Source organism: Belonocnema kinseyi, chromosome 8 (genome assembly GCF_010883055.1).
Source record: "Belonocnema kinseyi isolate 2016_QV_RU_SX_M_011 chromosome 8, B_treatae_v1, whole genome shotgun sequence".
In the NCBI taxonomy this organism is placed as follows: domain Eukaryota; kingdom Metazoa; phylum Arthropoda; class Insecta; order Hymenoptera; family Cynipidae; genus Belonocnema; species Belonocnema kinseyi.
In genome coordinates, this window is record NC_046664.1 from 52742643 (window position 1) to 52762390 (window position 19748).

General features: G+C 25.6%; 1 protein-coding gene across 3 annotated transcripts in view; it reads right to left on the minus strand.

The window, feature by feature from the left end:
• The window catches only part of LOC117178831 (endothelin-converting enzyme homolog), a 68369-nt gene that overhangs the window by 25696 nt on the left and 22925 nt on the right, over positions 1–19748 (minus strand). For 2 of the 3 annotated variants that reach the window (XM_033370328.1, XM_033370329.1), the window contains exons 2-4: positions 7342–7455; positions 5308–5476; positions 4688–4897 (exon numbers count right to left, since the gene is read on the minus strand). In XM_033370328.1, the coding sequence (XP_033226219.1) occupies positions 4688–4897; positions 5308–5476; positions 7342–7455 (493 nt within the window). The remainder of the gene's footprint in view (positions 1–4687; positions 4898–5307; positions 5477–7341; positions 7456–19748) is intronic. The other variant, XM_033370330.1, reaches the window with a different exon arrangement.

The window sequence follows — 19748 nt, forward strand, 5'->3', positions numbered from 1 at the left end:
TAATATTTCGCCATTGTTTTGTATTGGAAAAGTGATTTTTTTAGAGTATATATACTTAAAAAATTTATTTATTCAATATAAAAAAATTGAGGCAAAAGAGGCAGTCGGTTCTATTTTTATATTAATATAGCACACAAAGTATTATTTAAATTTATATTTGAATTTTCCTTTTTTTAAAGAAAGCTGTTTAAATTTACTTATAATTATAGACGAATTATGAAATTTGTACCTTGTTTAACGTTCGTCATGAAATTTAAAACGATGTTAAACAATTATTTAAGACTATTCATTTTCCTAAATATTACTTGTACAAATATGCTTTTATAACTCGAAACTATAGTAAGAACGATTTCCAATTTACACCAATATTGCAAGATCAAAATCATAATAAAATTGAAAACTTCTATCGACTTTCTTTCTTGCCTTAATTTTTTAATATATTATATACAAAATAAAATGATTAATAAAATAATAAAAACTCTGTGCCATCATATTATAAACTGTTCTTTATGTATTTAACGATTTATAAAGCTAAAAAATGAAAACTCCACGACTAAAACAATGAATTCAATTTCACTCCAAACTTAAAAAAAAGGTTGATAAAAATGACAATCATTTTCAAGTACTTTAGTTTCCATGAAAGCTTTTCAATTTCATTGACCGTGAAAAGCCTTGATTTTTAGTAAAATTATCTTATTCAAGTAATATAATAATCATAATATTTCAATTGCAGTGCAATATTAACAAATCAATGATTAAACTTCAAGGAAAAATGAATTTATATACTAGTTTTTTCTTAGGCTATATATAATTTCATATTTTTTTCGTTTGTAACTCAAAACAAAATTTTAAAAAGTATTTTTAATTTTCAATTATTATTATTAAATAATCATATCATGTAATATTAATATAATTATTCACTTTAATCAAGACAATAAATAATAATATCAACATTTAAATATAGATGACAGAACTTCTATTTGAACTCTCGCCAAAAAGTAAACCGAATTTTCGTATAAAACTCGAGCAACTTACATTTTTTCATAATAAATTTTCCTTTGAAAAATATAAGAAGCTTTCTTGATTAGCGTACTGCAGAAGAAAATTTGATAAAATCTTTTTTATTATGTAAAAATTGAATTGTTACGTTTTTCCCACGCATTTGAATGAATCTCGGCCCAATGGACAATCAGCGCCACCATGGCCGCGGTCAACTCTGACGTCACTTCTAAAGCATAGGCTGGATAGGAAGAGCCAGGGGGCTGATTCTAAATTTAAATAATAAACGTGAAAATAGGTTATGTTTATTCCAATCACTATAGAGGACATATTAATTCCCCCATTAACTGCGCTAATCAGACAGCTTTTTACTTTAAACGCTGTCCCAAACAAAATGTCTGATATTCCGGCAAAAAATTAAAAAGTATACTTTTAAAACATAACAAAATATATAACTTATTTTTTTAAACTTTCTACAATTATAATTATATTCAATTTTTAGTGCTCTTTTAATTTTACCAGGAAAAAAAAATATTTAAAAATATGCACTTATTCATTATATTTATCTGAAATAAAAAGTTTATATACCTAGAAATCTTTCCAAATTATTAAAATCGCTACAATTCCCTTAAAAAATTTAATTTCTTTTCCAAAATTCTCTCGAAAATCTTTGAAATTTGTTTAAATTCGTAAAAATTATTTGAAATGATTAAACTGCTTTTGAATTCCTTTAGAACCTTTGCAACATTTGAAATAGTTTTTAATCTGAAGAAATCATTAAAGAATAAAATACAATCAATTCATTTCCCAAAGTTGTCTAGAAATCCTTTGAGATTTTTTTTCTAAAACCTTTGAAATACATAGAGGAAATTTCTTGCAATTGTTTCAAGCGTTTGAAAATAACTTAAAACCATTCAAATCCTTTGAAATTGTTTGAATTTCCTTATATCTTTTAAAATCATTAAAACTCGTAGAAATTTTCTGTGAAATAAAATTTAATATGTTCCCTAAAGTTCTTATTAAATAAGTTGACATCAAATGAAATCTTTTCAAATCAAAAAAATTTATTTGTATAAGTAAAAATAATTTGAAAATGAAAACACTAAAAGATGCACAAAAAAATTCTAATTTTCTTCGCAAAAATAGTAAAAGAGATAAGATTCGAAAAGACGAGTTTTTTGTTTTTTGGCATATTAATAGTCGTTCAATGCACTCTCAGTAGCGAATTTATAAGATATAAATCAAATCCCAATGCTGATCATAGTTGCAGTAGTTTTAACAATACCTCTAGGAGTCATTTTAGTAACTCACAAAATATTTTTTAAACAACTAAATTGTTATAAACGATTCGGACCGTATAATACACAAATCTATCAGCACGAAAATAGTTTCAAGCACATTAGTTGATTCTTCAGTAAAATACATTCTAGAAATTTTTTTAATCACTGCGAAAATTATTCTTCAAACAAATACAATGTTAAGAATCATTTTTCATGGTTTTAATTGAATAACGTCCAAAAATTTTAACTAAGTGTGTTACTAAGTGTATCTTTGTATTTGTCTCAGGCATAGCTCTAGAAGTTCTTTTTTCCACGAAAAAAAAGGTCATTGGTATAATGTTTATAAGATTTATAATTTGTTTAAACAATACTACAACATCAATAGAATACAAAATAAAACTGGTAACCGTTCTTTAAATTTGATGATATATACATAATTTTTAGACTATTTAACAATTATTTGTACTCCATAAAGTTTGAAGAAATTTTTCAGTTGTTACCTATTTTTGTTTGTTGTTTCATCATTGCCTAATAGAATTATAAATATTAGGATTATTATAATTTTTTTTTTTAATTTGTGGCATTAAAAAACTCAGACATATTTATGAGACAAACCCAATGAGTCCTTTAGGTTTTTTACAGGACTATTAGTTTCTTTTAAATAAATGTATAAAAATTCAAATCGATGTGCAAATGCTTTTTTAATATGTAGTTAGCATGAAGGGGATGAAAACAATGTTTAAATTAAAGTTTTTACACTATTAAACAATTATTTAATAATGTATTACAAAAATTAGTAGTATTTCATTAAATTTGAAGAACGTTTTTCAGTTATTATTTTTTATTAATTGTTGTTGCATTATTGTTTAAAAGAATATAAACATTAGAATTGTTAAAATATATTTTGTGCGGTTAGAAATAAACTCCTAGAAATATAGCTGAGATGAAACCAAAAATACTCTCCGTTTTTAGAGGACTATTAGTTTATTTTAAAATAAATGTCAAAAAATTCAAATGTACATCCTCATGATTTTTTAATATATAGTGAGCGGTGAAGAGGATAAAAACAATGTTTAAATTCACACTATTTACAAATTATTTATTTGCGATGACGTATAAATAACGCCTTTCTGTAATCATTTATGTTTCATTGTTATTTTATTATTGTTTAAAAAATTATTATTATTATTATAAACATTATGATTGTTTAAAAAAAATTTTTGCGTGATTATAAAAACACCTAGAGATATGGCTAAGAGGAACGCAATAATACCCTTTGCTTTTTGTATAGAACTATTAACTTCTATTAAATAAAGGTCCAGATATGAAAATTTATATGCACATGCTTTTTTAATATATAGTGAGCATGAAGTGGATCAAATAATGTTGAAATTAGAGTTTAGAGACTAGTAAAAAATTAGTTATATTCCATGAAGTTTAAAGAACGTTTATCAGTTGTCATTTATGTTTGATTATTGTTGCATTATGCTTTTAAAAAATTAAAAACATTATTAATGTTTAAAAGAAATTTTTTGTGCTCGTTTAAACAAAAACTGCTAGAAACATTGTTGATAAGAATACAAAGATACCCTTAGTTTTTTCATATGGCAATTATTGAGTTTTTTTAAAATAAATGTTCAAAAATCTAATCTATATGCACATGCTTTTTTAATATGTAGGAAGCATGGTAAAAGTGAAAGCAATGTTTAAATTTTGAGTTTTCACACTATTTACAAATTATTTGTATTGCATGAACTTTCAAGAATGCTTTTCGGGTCTCATTTATGTTTCAATGTTGTTGTATTATTGTTTTAAAAAACTCTGAACATTATAAACATTACAATCATATAACAATTTTTCTTGATTGAAAAACTACTGGAGATATAGTTGTGAGAAATTCAACGATAAACTTAGTTTTTTAAAATAATCGTTTAAAAATCGTTTTTAAATAAATGTCCAAAAATTCAGATCTATATGCACACGCTTTTTTGGTGTGAAAACAATGTTTAATTGATTAATTGTTGACTGAGTGGTTGGTTGGACTTGACAATGATCTTATCTTTTTGCAGTATAGTGTTAGCTTTCATTCTTGGACGTTAAAATAATTAAAAACGTAGACAATTATTAACATTGTATTTGTTTACATAATTTTTTTTCACGTAGATTCAAATACTCCAAGGTGGAATTTATTGAAAAATCTACTAACGTGTCTAGAACTATTTTTGAACTGATAGATTTGTTTATAATGAGGTTTATTTGTTTACAAAGATGTACAAATAGTTGATAAATAAAATAAAAATACATTTCTCAATTTTCAAATCCATATGTATAACTAAATTCAGGATCGTTTTTTTTAACATCTATTTTTTTGTATGGCTACTATCAGAAACTCAAGAAATAAATCTTACCAAGTACATTTTTCACTACTAACTGATTATCCTGTTCCAATTTCCCAAAAGTACCCCACATACTTTTTCCATCTGGTATGGGATTTTTTTTTACCCATCCCCCACAAGCATACTCATAAAAATCGTCACAAGGATGAACAGAATCGTCTATACTATTAATTATGGAGGCTGCCACTGTTACACAATGTTGAGTAATACAATGCGATCCATCTGAAAAATAATTATATGAAATGATTCTTAATAATATAATTTTAATCAGAACTTTGAAAAACTGAATTAAATTGATAATACATTCAACTCCCGATATAAGGTTCCCCGGTTTATGGCGTTCCTAGAACTGATGGCCTCCGCAGTTTTGTAATGATAGGAGCCGCGGAGCCGAACGAGAGGATGTGCACAGTCAGGCGTGACAAACAGCTCGAGGGCCGCACTCTCAATGCTTTAGTTGCATCCAGTTGCTTCATGCGTCCAAATCCAACAGAAATCGTGCATGCCTTCCTACGTTTTTACGTTTGCATTCCCTCGATTTAGGATCAAGGCCAAGGCAAGCCATGCCCGAAACCGGTCTTATATCCGGAGCTGAATATAATTATAAATTATAAGATAAAAAATCTATTTACCCTCGGTTGAGGCAATGTGAAGAATCCTCGGTTCTACCCAAGAACTTTTACTACTAATTACAATTGAGAGAATTATCACCATTAACAGCAACCCAGAAACAATAATAAATAGGAATCTCTCAAGTGTTGTTCTTGCTCGCCATAATGTCGTTCCCTGCATAATACCTGACTGTGTAAAATCAGTTTATAAAATTTATTGTCAGAAATAAGGTCCATTCGAAAGAATAATAAAAAGGCACTGTCTATGATTACGGAATTTTAAGTAGCATTTGCTCTGAATAAGCTGGAAAAGTGGTTAGAAATACGGAAAACTTGGAAACGTTAGCCTTAAAAGAGCTAGGAACGGGGTTAAAGTTACGGAAAATTCCGTAACCAGAGACACTTCGTAATAAAAACTAAAATTAGGGTGAATTAAAATGCAAAGAAGATTAATTTCTTTTAATAAAAAAATAATAGAGAAAATTATGAAAAATATAAGGGTGAATACCAAAAATTCAAATTTAGTTGGGAAATGGTAAACAATCGACATCCCCCTTATTTTTGAATTCAAAAATAATTTTTAATTTATTTTAAATAACTTTTTTTGTTATTTTTATGAAAAATAGATCTTAAGATATGAACTTAAAAAGCTAAAAATACTATATCTATAAAATAAGAATTCATTCTGGCAATTACTTCTTTAATGAACTTCCTTATAAAAATAATTTAATGAATTTATAGATTAGCAGATCTAAAATTGATATGCTCACTTGCAAAGTATTTTAAATGGTTCATAAAAAAGTAAAATTATAAGATTTTCAGTTTTCTAAATTTTTAGTTTTACAGCAGCTAGAATTTAGAAAAAAATGGAATACAATTTTACAATTATATCATTTAAAATTTATTGCCTACGAATTAGAGAATATCAAATTAAAAGACGTGATAGGTACACAATTTTAAGTTTCAAAGATTTTTTATTAAAAATTATTAAATTAAATGCCTTCAGAATAAATTTAAAGTAATGAAAACCCGAATCAATAATTTCTAAAATTAAAATTAAATGTGAAAATCTTTTCTTTTTTATTAATTTTCAATGCATTATTCTAAAGTTAAGTTATACAATTCATAAAAATAAAACCAAGAATCCAGCGAACCAATTTGAACTACTACCATAACATCTTTGTATTGTTATTTTGAAAAAGATCCTATAAAAAAATCCAACAAAGAAAAAGAGGAAAGAAAAATTAAAAGGTGAGCAAGCATCCCCTTCCTTCTCTTTTTTTATTTCTTCCGTCTTCTTTATTCTTATGATTATTAACATACTATACAAAATAATTGTAAATAATATTCAACAAATTTTCGGTACTCATAAAGCATACTTATCAAGCTAAGAAGAAATTTGAGGAGGTAGAAACAACAACGAAACAACGATGTTTTCCCTTTGGATTTTTGTAAAACAAAATTTTTTTTACAAAATTTTTTTTTAGGGAACTTTTTTCGAATTAAAATAGGAACATTTTATGGTGGTTGTCTAAATTTTGTCTTTAATTTCTTGGTTTTATTTTCAGGAGTTCTATACATTAACTTGATTATTAGGCGCCAAATAGTATTTTAAATTTTATTTTAATCTAATTCAAATTTCTTAAATTTTGATCTTAAAATCGTACAATTTTTAGTTGATGATTTAAAAAAATGAACAATTTAGAAATTTAAGGCACTTGATCGGGAGGTTTCTAAAATGAATAATAATTTACGCTAAATAAAATGTTGAAAATTAAACGATTTTAAAACAAAAGTTAAAATTTGGATTGTTTAAACTCAAAATATATTAAAATTAAACTATATGAAGTTGATGCCTCTATAATAAAATAACTGCTTTAATTTTAAAACGCTATAGTTTTAAAGTTTTTAATTTTTACGTTTAAAGTTGAATTTATTAATTTTCCCTTTCATAAGATTTGATTTTGCAGTTGAAATCGCGTAGTATAACTCTAGTGCGACGAAATGTATAAATTGGTAAGGTCTCAATTATTTAAAAATATCTTTGATACTTACAGTATGATATCTTATATGTGTCGCTGAAGTGCTTATTCTTTCGCTGTTTAATGCAATGGATCCAATGCTACTACTATCTTCATCTTCAAATTCAGTCTGCTTATATCGTGTCATCTGAAAGTTTTTGATCCATATTTACAACTATTTTATTTTCCCTGTGACATTCCATTTGGAATCACAAACAGCAATTGTTCATCATATTGATTTAAATAAAATAATAATAAATTTAGCAAATTTATTAACAAAGAAATCTTCGCAAGATAAATGTAATGAAAATCTATGGGTGTAAAATGACATAAAAACTAATTAGGTTTTTTGTCATATTTTATCACTCTATACTAGCAGTAAATGCACGCACGCAATGCGTGATTCCATGACTCTATAAATTTGTGGCTTCTAACATTAAAAATATAAATAATGCAAAGAAATTAATTATATAGAACAAATTTTTTAATATTGAGCCCAAAAAACTTTTGAAGCAATAATTATTCATATTGAATGGCGAGCGCTTGAAGTTAAAAATATTTATATTGAAGTATTTTGAATTCAAAACTTTCAAGATCAAACAATTTTTATTTGAGGGTAAAATTTTGAAAAAAGAATAATATTTCTTCGAATGAAATGAAAAGAAAATGAACTTGTACCATTTCTTGTGTCATTTATAAAGTTCATATTGCATCATTGCTAATTTTAAACGTTCAAAATCGAACTTTTTGTTTCAAATTGAAGAATCATGAAATTATATCAGATTAAAAATTCCAGAAAAGGAAAATTTTACAACGTTCAAAATTGAATATTTTTAGATTAGAATTATTAAAACTTTATAATTGAAAATTAATTAAGGAATTGAAATTTTATTGTTTCCAACTAAAGGTTCAAATATAACCATTTAACATTTAATTATTCTGAAAAAAGTTGAAAAGAAAAAGTTATTCCAAACAGGAAATATTAAATATTACCAAATTGCTACCACGGAATGTTAAAAATTAAATTAAATTTGACACGAAAATAAATTTTGTAACCAAGAAAACTCATATTAAACTTTTTTTAATTAAATCCTTAAAAATGGTTAAAAAATTACCAATTTTAAAATAGCTAATAATACTTTATCGAAATGCAACCATTTACATGTGAAATGTAAAACTAAAACTTTTGACACAGAAAAATGAAAAATTCAGCGTTTAATATATACTTCACAAATCTCAAATTTAAACCATTTATAATTAAAGAAACTATTTAATACCTGACGTATGAATTTTATATTCTTTAATTTGAATATCTTTTGATTTCAAACAATAATTATAAGTCAGAAAAGAAGAATTTTCTAGCAGAAAGTTAATTCTTAATCCCAAAAGAAGAACTTTCAACTAAAGAAGATAAACATTCAATCAAAAATGGAATCGTTAAATTTTCAGTTCAAAAATCTAATTTTTCACAAAAATATCGAATTTTCGTACCAGTTAAATTAAAGTAAAACGACGACTTTCAAAGTAAAATAATTAGATCCTCGAACAAAATGATAAATTTCTAAAACACAAGATTAACTTGCTACCAAAGTAGACGAATTTTTACCCAAAAAAACATGAATTTTCTACCAAATAGTTGAATTTTCAACGTATGCAGGAAATATTTTCAACCGAAAATAGAATAGATACATTTTTAGATTTAAAAAAATTTACACAAAAAACAAAGGTTTCGAACTGAATAATTAAATTTTCAAAATAAATAATTTCATTTTCACTTAAATAGTTTGATTTTCTAGCACCATAGTTGAATTTTAAAGCAGAAATATGACAGTTCAACAAAAAAGTTGGATTTTCAAAAAGAAAGAGGAATTTAACAAAATAGTTTAATTTAGAATTATACAATTAAATTCTGAACAAAATATATAAATTGTTTACCAAATGGTTGAATTTTTAACCTACGAAGATGAATTTTCTACCAAAAGACAAACATTTAATCAAATATATGAATTTTCAACCTAGTACTTGAATTTGCAACTAAAAAAGATACTTTCAAACCGAAAAATAGAATTGCCAAATTTGTAATAGAAAATTTGAATGCTCAACCAAATAGATGAATTTTTAAGAAAGATTAATTTTCTACCGAAACAGATGACTTTTCAACAAAATAGTTAAGTTTTCAAGCTAAAAACTCGAAAATTTTAGAAAACAGTTGACTTTTAAACCGGAAAAATACAGTTTGAAACAAGAAAGTTAATTACCTATCAAGAAAGATGAATTTTGAACTAAATAATTTATGTTTTAACTAAAAAAAAAATTTTTAAACAAAAATTGAATTTTAAAATTTTAAGTCGAAAAAACTAATTTTTAACTCAAAAGAAGAAATTTTCGAACAGTTCAATTAAAAAAAGACGAATTTTTTACATAATAGTTCAAGTTTTAAACAAAATTATGAATTTTTAACTTAATACTAGAATGTTCTACAAGTTGAATTTTGAACCAAAAATATACGTTTTTTAAAAAAAAGTTCATTTTCAACAAAAAATAGTTAAATTTGCTACCAAATTGTTGAATTATCAAGGCAAAAAGACGAATTCTCTACAAACCAGTAGAATTTAAACCCGAAAATATACCAAGTACTTAAATTTTCAACTAAGCAAGATATATTTTGAATCGAAAATAGAATAGATAAATTTTTAATATAAAAAATTGATTCTGAACCAAAAATAAAACGAATTTTAAAAAAAAATGTTCAAATTTTCTACTACAGAGATGAATCTTTAATAAGATAATGGATTTTTTACAAATTAGTTCAACTTTCAACGAAGTAGTTGAATTTTTTATCAAAGAAGATGACTTTTTCATTATATAGTTGCGTTTCCAAGAAAATAATTAGATTTCTACCCAAATAGAATTCTTATCTAATCAAAATGAATTGCGAAACGAAAATATAATGTTAGACTTTTCCAACAGAAACAAAAAATTGAGATAAAAGACGAGATAAGGGTGTTCTGAAAACAGGGGCCAAATTTATTTTTAAATTACGTCAATGTTCTCCAATGAAAAAAAGGTGCAAAGAACACTTTAAGCAAACATAAAGAGGGTCGGCAAAACCAATGTTGTGCTTTATAACCGAAAACGTAGTTTTAGTAAATCATTATTCACATCAGCTAAGACTATAAAATTCCGTCTGTATTTTCCTCCTTTTAATAATGAAACTCAATTTTAAACAGTCTACACTTCTAAAATAAGAATTTCAACAAATCTTTTTAATCTTTTTGGAAGATAAAATTTATTCCTGGGGATTACTGTGAATTAATTCAAGTTAACATAAATTATTATTTTTAATATCAATCTTCATCTATATTAATGCCACACTTCACTTAGCGATGTAATAATTAATGCAAGTTAATAAAAATAGTTTTTAAAATAATTTATCATTGTTTATAACTATCTTCTCTTAGATATGTGCTAGAATTTCATGGTTTTTTTCTGAAATGTTCAACTTTGCTTTGCCTTTTTACTTATGAACAAATAATAAATAAATAAAGATTCATATTTGAAACTATCTCTTATTTTTTCGTAAATATGTTTTGCTGAAGGGCGAGGCTGATATCCAAACATGTTCAATACCCAATTTATCTTTTACGCTTTGCATTTAACTTCTTATTGTAAATTAAAACAAAACTTTTGCAATATATTACAGACCTGGTCCTCCCGCATTTTCCTAACGATTCATTCTTTGTTTTGTTTCTTGTGTAAGATGGCTTTTTTGTTTAAATTATTATTTGAATATTGGGAAAAAAACCAAAATAATTCACTTGATAAATTATAATAATATGTGAAAAGTAATTATTGTTGAGTTTCACTTATTTTATGTTCATCACTAAAATTTTAAAGTCACTCTAAAGATTTTAATAAGTAAAAAGTGGACAAAAATTCTGACAAAACCGCTCACTCACTTTAAATGAAAATTGGACAGAAAGGCGAAAATTTGTGAAAAAACTGAAATTTTCTGACATTAATCTAAGAGAATATTATTAACAATAATAATTAATTTTTTTTAAAGTATTATTGTTAACATTTATTAGGTATCAACTCAGTGTAATTTAAAATTAGACAAATAGTCGAATATTTTTGAAAAAAACTCGACTTTCGATCTCTATTCTAAGATTAAATTTCTTAAAACAAGAATAAATTGTTTAAAGGGTTTATGCAAACATATACTTATCAGTATTAAGTATTATTTTATGTATCAGAAACAATTTAAATTTAAAAAAGCGTAAAAAAATCATAATTAACGGGAAAATCTCGCAAAACCTATTCTTTCACTTAATGGGTCTTTTTGGGACCATATAAAACAGACTAATGGGAGTGATATTTATAAAGTAATATTTTATTCGTATTCAATAGCTGTTTGTAGAGAACTTTCGAGTTTCAACTCAATTTAGCCAAAATTTACGTTTCAGAATAAAATTTACAAGAACGTCCTTTTTTCCTATGGGAAATGTGTGTTAAGCTTCATGGGGTTTGCGCCACCTCTAAATGTCGTTTTTTCAAAAAATGAATTTATTTACTTTTTATTAGAAATAGTTTTCGGGCGATATACATGAAAATTCGAGAGAGAAAGAAATTTGCAACATCCTATTGATGATATTAGTATAACATTAATTGGAAAGGTTTTGTAACCAAAATAAGGAAAGATTACAATTTTGATAAATAAGATAACCTACTTTAAATGTGTTTAAACATTTTTTAAACACGTCATAATAGAATTTATCGAATAGATAAAAAATATGTGAGATACAATAATTGATAGTTAATTAACATTGCAGAACGTGTCAGGCCCACTGAACAATAATTTGCAGCACTTTAAGTTTTTATGTTTAAAAACATATTGGTGTACTTCGGACATATAAAAAACTGCTGACAAATGAGACAAATCGATATGTACATATATATGGGTGAACATCAAAAAGTTAAAAATATTATATCCCTGGAATATTACTACGACTGTTTTAGTTTTAAAGGAATAATTTTTTTATTTAATTTTTTTTATTACATTTCTTGAATTACTTTATCAAGCTCTTTTTTTCTTCTAGCCTATATCCCGATTATTTTTAGCTCGCTTCTTTATGAAAGTACATTGGATTAAATATGAGTGAATGTCGTCTGGTAACGTATCCCCGATTACTCTTTCCAAATTTATGGCTTTTAATATTTTAAAAGAAAGCTTAAAATCGAATAATTAAATAACATATTTTCCAAAATTAATTGAATAATTGCAAAATATAGAATTTTTCGTTTTTTTTTAATTACAAAATTCCCCTTTCTCTTCCGAGATCAAAAATAGTGTAAACAGTGATTTAAATTTGAAAAAAAATATTGTTACAATAGTATCATAAAATTTGTCGAGTATTAAAATTACGTGCAATCCGAATTTTAAAGCGTACATTCCGTAATAAAAAATTGTACAATAGGAAAGTAAATTTATTATTGAGCAAAATTTCCAGTTCCCTAATCCAATGTTCAAAAAGTATTAAAAAATAATGTAAGTGTTTATCTAAAATGTTATTCTGTTGTCTACTGTTAATTTTTTTGTTGAGAATTCATCTTTATCGTTGAAAATGTTCTTACTTGGTTAAAAATTAAATTTTTTTGGTAAAAATTCATCTATTTCTGTAGAAATGTCACATTCTTTGGCGAAAAATGCCACTGCCTGGTTAAAAATTCATTTGTTTCAGTTGGAAAATAATTTTTTTCTGGAAATCCAACTTTTTGTTAAAAATTCCTATTTTGGCTGGAAAATTCAACAACTTGATTCAAAATGTATATATTTTGTTAAAAATTCATCTATTGCTGTAGAAAGAACACATTTTTTAGCATAAGCTTCGACTCTCTGATTAAACATTCAAATGCTTTCGTTGTAAATTAACTTCTTTCTTAAAAGTTCTACTTTTTTGTAGAAAATCCATATCTTCGTTTTCAAAATTCAACCATGTGTTGGGAAATTAACGCATTTTTTAAAATATTCGTATTTTTTGGTAGAAAATCAATTTTTTCGATAAAATCTAAACATTTGGTTGCAAATTAACAGAGAATTAAAGGATTTTCTAAAAATTATTGTTTGTTGATTGTTTTTTAATGAAAACCTGTTTTTTACTTTAAATCTAAATCTTTTTCTTTTTTTTTTGTTAAAACATCAATTCTTGGATTTTTGGTTAAAAAATCTTCTTTTTCGATTGCAAACTGAACTCGTTGGTTGAAAGTTGAACTACCTTCTTAGAAGTTGATTTTTTTGGTAATCATAATTTCAGTTGACATTTTTTTAATTAATTTCTTAAACTGAAAATTAAATTAATTTGTTAAAGTTAGAATACTTCATTTTTGGTTAAAAATGGTCTATTTTAATATCAAAATTTAACTATTTTGTTGACAATTTTTGAAACAAAAAATATTTTAACTAAAAATTAATCAAAATTGGGACAAATATCACATACAATGTCCACGCTACTTGCTTCAATTTTTTTGTAGACAATCCGACAATTTGGCTTAAAATTTATTAACAATTAAAAATAAATTTAAAACTTAATTTCTGAAACTGCAAATTTAACTAATTTGTTGGAAATTCAACTGATTGGTTGCAAAGAATCTTTTTTTTAATTCATATTTTCGACTTTAAAATTCAAAAATTTAGTAGAAAATTAAAGTATTGTGTGGATAAATCGTTTTCTATATGTAAATTAATTCTCTTAAATAGAAATTTATTTACTCCATTTCTGTTTGAAGATTGATCTATTTTTGTTTAGAAAATTAACTATTTAGTTAACAAAATGTATATGAAAAAATAGAAACTTAAAATTAAGAAAATAAAATAGGGATTAACATCGCATCCATTGCTCGTGTACTATTTAGTTCAAAATTTATGAGATTTCTTAAAAATTCGTTTTTTTCGTTCAATTTAACTGTTTTTTATTTAAACTTAAAATCTTTTCTTGGCTAAAATCTTTTCTTGTTGAAAATTCAACTTTTTTTTCGTTAAAAATTCAAATACTTGTTTCTACGTTGAAGTACTTTGTTGATTCAGTTATTTGGTTTTGAGAAGAAAAATAATAAGAATTTTGATTTACGTAAATGAAGGCTTGAAAATTAGATCTAATTATTAATTATTCGTGAAGAAAAATATATTTAAGATTCAAATTAAATATTTGACATAAAAAATTAAAAAAATTGCTTATTAAAAATCGCTTAATAAATTGCTTATTAAAAAAAATTGATTGTTATTGATATAAATAGAATAAAAGGTTTTCAGTTGTTCTGAAATAATACTGGCAAAAAAATTAGATCTGAATAACTCCAGTTGTTTCATTCTGACCCATATATCGTAGTTACTTTCTGTTTCGAAAACACAAAATCGCGTTGTTGGAAGTCTAAAGACGCAATAATTTTAGTCTCGACTAAAAATACATCTGCTTTGCCGTAGTTTCTACTCCACACGATCAACTTCCACTAACGGAACAAATTTTTATGTTTCTTGATGGAATATACGACGAATTTTATAATAGATGTTATGTTAAAAATAATAACATTTAGATAAACTTGAATCTTCGAAAATAGAATAATTTTATAAGCATAATGTTAAATAAAATCTAGTCTTAAACACTATTTAAATATATCTTTCTTTAATTTTTCAAAAGAGGGATTAAATATATCTTTAACAAAATATGAAGCATTCAATATTCAATCCTATATAGCATTAGAAACACCTTTGTCAAAGAAACATGTCACTTTTAAAAAAGACATTCCGGAAAATTAGTTAGTAAATAAATAGTTAGTGAAGAAAAATTGCGATAAATTTGATACAAACACTTTGCTGAGATAATTTTAGAAAAAATTTATTATTTGAATAAAATGTGTAAAAAGACTACGACTTAAAGTGGTCAACGTTTTGGCATAAAGAGTTTTATAATCAAATTTCTTATTTGTGTGTGTTTTTAAAAAGTAAAATTATTTTTGATGATTAGAACTGATTATAATTCTCGACAAATTTATTTCTAAAATTAAATCTTTATCAGCAATAAATTACTTTTTTGTAAATCCAAATCTTTACAAACAAATCGACGAATCCAAAGAACAAGGTTCTATATTCGGACTTTAATCCTAGAAAACATTATTTTTCATAAAATCTTCTTTCTATATTAACTTCATCCCGTTGATCTATACAATTTATTAATACTTGATATTTATGATAGATCTATATAGTCTTACGAGAATTATTTATTATAATTTCTGAGGAAGTGAGTTCAGAATTAACCTTTTTATAATTGTTAATCAATACATGAAAAAGAGTTTTTAAAAAACTTACTTTCGTAGATTATCCAAAATAATCCAATCCCAGGTCTCGAATGCATTTAAGAGATTCAAAATAGCCTCAATAATAGCATTTTTAAAAAATGATAGCAAAATAGTGCCGTGCAACTTATTTGATAATAAAACCTTAAAGAAACCATTTTGCATTCTTGGTTTTCCTAAATTCCTAAGAATGCCATAGTAAAATATGAATGTTGGACGCTAAAAAAGAATTTTAATTCTAATTCATTTAGAATTTAACTTCTTAGATTCAAATTTTTTCAATTCATTGTAATCTTTAAAATTCCTTTAAATCCGTAAAAATGCCTTGAAATCCTGAAAATCCTTTAAACCTGTTAAATTTCCTGAGATCCAGATAAAACTTTAGGAATTAATTTAAGTCCTTCGACGTTTTATTTAATTTATACTCTAAAGTTCTCTAGAAATGGGTTGAAATACTCCTGATATTGTAAACTTCCTTAAAATTTTGAAGGTATAGTAAAAATACTTTGAAATGTTTGAAATGTTTGAAATCTTCTGCAATCTTAGGAAATCAGTTGAAATTGCCTAAAAAATTTTTAATCGCTCGGAATTTTTCTATAATCTACGAAATTTTCTGAAATCTCATGAATTTCTGCGGAATCTTTTAAAATACACTAAATTCTTCAAAAATCCTTGTATTTGTCTTAATCCATGAAATCTTCCATTTAATATAAAAATAATTGAATTTCGAGAACCAAAAAAATGTATTAACCCACCTTTAAGATTGCGTAACATCGGATCCTTTTCATTGAATGTGCAACAACTAGGTTACAAACTGAACTCTTTTATTAAAAATAATTTCTTGGGTTGAAGATTCGTCACTTCACTTCAAAATTCATCGCTTTGGTTAAAAAGTAAACTGCTTTGTTGAAAATTCGTTTTTTCGTTTGGAAATTAATTTTTTCAAGTGAAAATTGAACTATTCCATTATTTGTTAAAAATTTATTATTTTTAGTTAGAAATTAACTAATTGATTGCAAATAAATCTATTTTAGTTGAACATTTAACTTATTGGTTAGAAATTTGATAGTGCCGAATGCAATAGCCACATTAGCGCTTGAATACGGAGAAAAGTATCGTCCGCGGAGCAAATTTAAACATTTTTTTAAAATTAGAGTATTGATAACCCATAATTGTAGATAATTTTGTTACGCATAATTTTTGTATAGCAACCAAATGTGTATGTTTTTTCATCATTTACTTATTTAAAGAAAACGGAATTTTTCAACGAAGGAAAATTCAATACCTTTTTGCGTTCAACTCGTCAGATCATTGCCAAGAATTATTATCTTTTCTTGAAAAATTTATATAAAATTCTACAACATATTCTACAACTTTTAAAGTGTTTGCAAAGTTCAATAAAACAATTCAGGGTCGTGTTGTGAATTTAAAATAATATTTTCTTCGAAATCTTGTACGCATATATACAAACGAAAAAGCTGTGTGAGGAAGTTTGGAATTTTGACAACTTGCAGTGAGAAAAATGTTCTTTGGGGATTAAAGAAGTTTTTCCCAACAAGTTATAGATCTTAATTTATTAGGGGGAAAATTGAGGGCGACGTGAAAATTATGTATGGCGTGCTGCGCTTGACTCGGATCGTATGCCACGGATCTGTTTTCGCGATCCGATTCGAGCGCAGCACGCAATACATAATTTTCACATCGCCCTCACTTTTTCCCCCTAATGACTAAAGATGCAAAACTTGTTGAGAAAAATTTCTTTGATCCCTAGGAAACATTTTTTTAACTGGAAGTTGTCAAAATTCAAAACTTCCTCACACAACTTTTTCGTTTATATACATGCAGCCAAGATTTCAAAGAAATTTTTTTTATTTCACTTGACGGCCCTGAAATGTTTTTAAAACTTCTCAAAAACTCTAGCAGTTGTAGAATATTTTGAATGATTTCACGATAAATTTCTAATAAAAAATAACAATTTCCGGCAATGATCTGTAAAGTTGAATGTAAAAGGTATTGCATCTTTTTTCGTTGAAAATTCCCGTTTTCCTTAATTAAGTAAAAAACGAATCATCCTTCGAATTTGGTTTCCACACAAAAAAGATGCGCAGTAAAATTCGCCACAAGTATGAATTGTCAACACTCAACTTTGAACAATTTTTAAAATTTGCTCCGCGTACAATTTTTCTTCGCGTGTTTGAGCGCAAATTTGATGATTGCATCCGCCTCTTCAATTGTTTTTTTTTTTTCTTATAATCAAAAGTTAATTTTTTAACTGTAAATTTAACTGAAGCACTTAAAAATTTAACATTTTAGTTGATAAGGCATTCTTTGGTTGAAAAACAACTAATTTTGGTTTAAAAGTCTGCTATTTTATTTTTGATTGAGAATTTATGCTTTTTAATAGAAGATTTAACCGCTTTTTGAAAATCCATCTTTTTGGGTTGAAAATTCAAATATTGTGTTAGAAAATTCAACTATTTAGTTGTACATTAACCAACTTTTCTGTGGAAAATTGATATTTGCAGGGTGAAAATTCAACTCTTTTTTTGAAAATTAGCCTTTTTTGGTAGAAAATTTAACTGTTTTGATAGACAATTTAAATATGAACTATTAGATTACGCATGAATGCTGAACTTAATTGTTAAAAAATCTTTTTTTTTTAATTTTTGTTACTAAAAATTTACATATTCCCTTTTTGTTTGAAATGATGAGGCTATCAGTTAACAAATTTTTTTAGTAGGAAGTTGATCTTCTTAGATGAAAAGTTACTTTTTTTTGCAAGAATTGATATTTTCAGGTTGAAAATTCGACAGTTTGGTCAAAACTTTGTCTTTTTAGATTAAATTTCAACAACTTGGTTCAATTTTTTTCTCTTCTGTTTGAACCATTTTTCTTGTTCGAAAATTTGGTTAAAAAATCGTCTTTTTTGTAGGAAATTATTCTTCTTGGTTGAAAATTTATCTTTTTGGATGAAAATTCAACTATTTTGGGGGAAAATGTAAGTATTTGGTTAAAAATTTACTTTTTTTTATTGCAATTTTTTGTTCTCGTCTAGCTGAAAAATCTCCCTTGCTGAAAAGTTCAACTCTCGTATAAAATACGTCTTTATTCTTGTATTCCACTCTGTTTTTTATGAGGAATAAAAATATTTTTAAATTGAAATGTCAGTTATTATATTTTTATTTAAATAAATACTTTTCCTATACAAAATTTGACTGTTTGGTAAAAGATGAACTGTGTTATTGAATTTTTGATTTGAGTAATTTAAAAATTTTCAAAAATGTTTTTGAAGTTTCTCAACATTCTTAAGAAAATTATATTTATATAACCTTAATAACAATAAAACTCTGAAGAATAAATAATTATTCGAACTTTCTATTCTGTAAATAAAATTTTTGGCCCTTCAAATCAAGAAACTACAGAAGCGATTGATGATAATACTTCTGTATATAAAACAAGCAATCACAGAATAAATGGAGAAAATATTACGGAAAGCGTTTAGACTATAAATAAGCTATCATAACTGACCTACATTCCTCTATTAGATAACACATGATGAAAAATTTGACATTACTCTACAACACATCGAAAAATAAATCTAAGAAATATCACACTCAAAACTGTTTAAACAAAAATATCCAAATTTAAATAAAAAATTTGAATCACTGTTCAATTCTCATCCTAATAAAAAATAGACATATAGGGCGCCTTTTTAAACCATTAAATCATACTATTACGATTTTAATGTTGCCCAAAAAATATTGTATATAAAACAAAAAATCGCTTTCAGAGACTATTTTAGGAGACAATTCGGAGATGAAGCTATAGGACACCACAGCTGCGATGTTGAACACGATGCGTTGAAAAACTCAATTGAAAAAGTCTGTGTCACTGAGGTTAGGGATATAATTAAGAACTTGAAAAACGGTAAGGCTGCCGGGGTAGACGGTATTAACGCTGAAATGCTTAAGCATAGTGGCGAGTACATATCACATAGAGTTTGCGAATTGATAAATTTATGTTTCGAGATGGGAGACGTCCCAGATGATTGGAAAGAAGCGATTATCGTACCAATATACAAGAGAAAGGGAG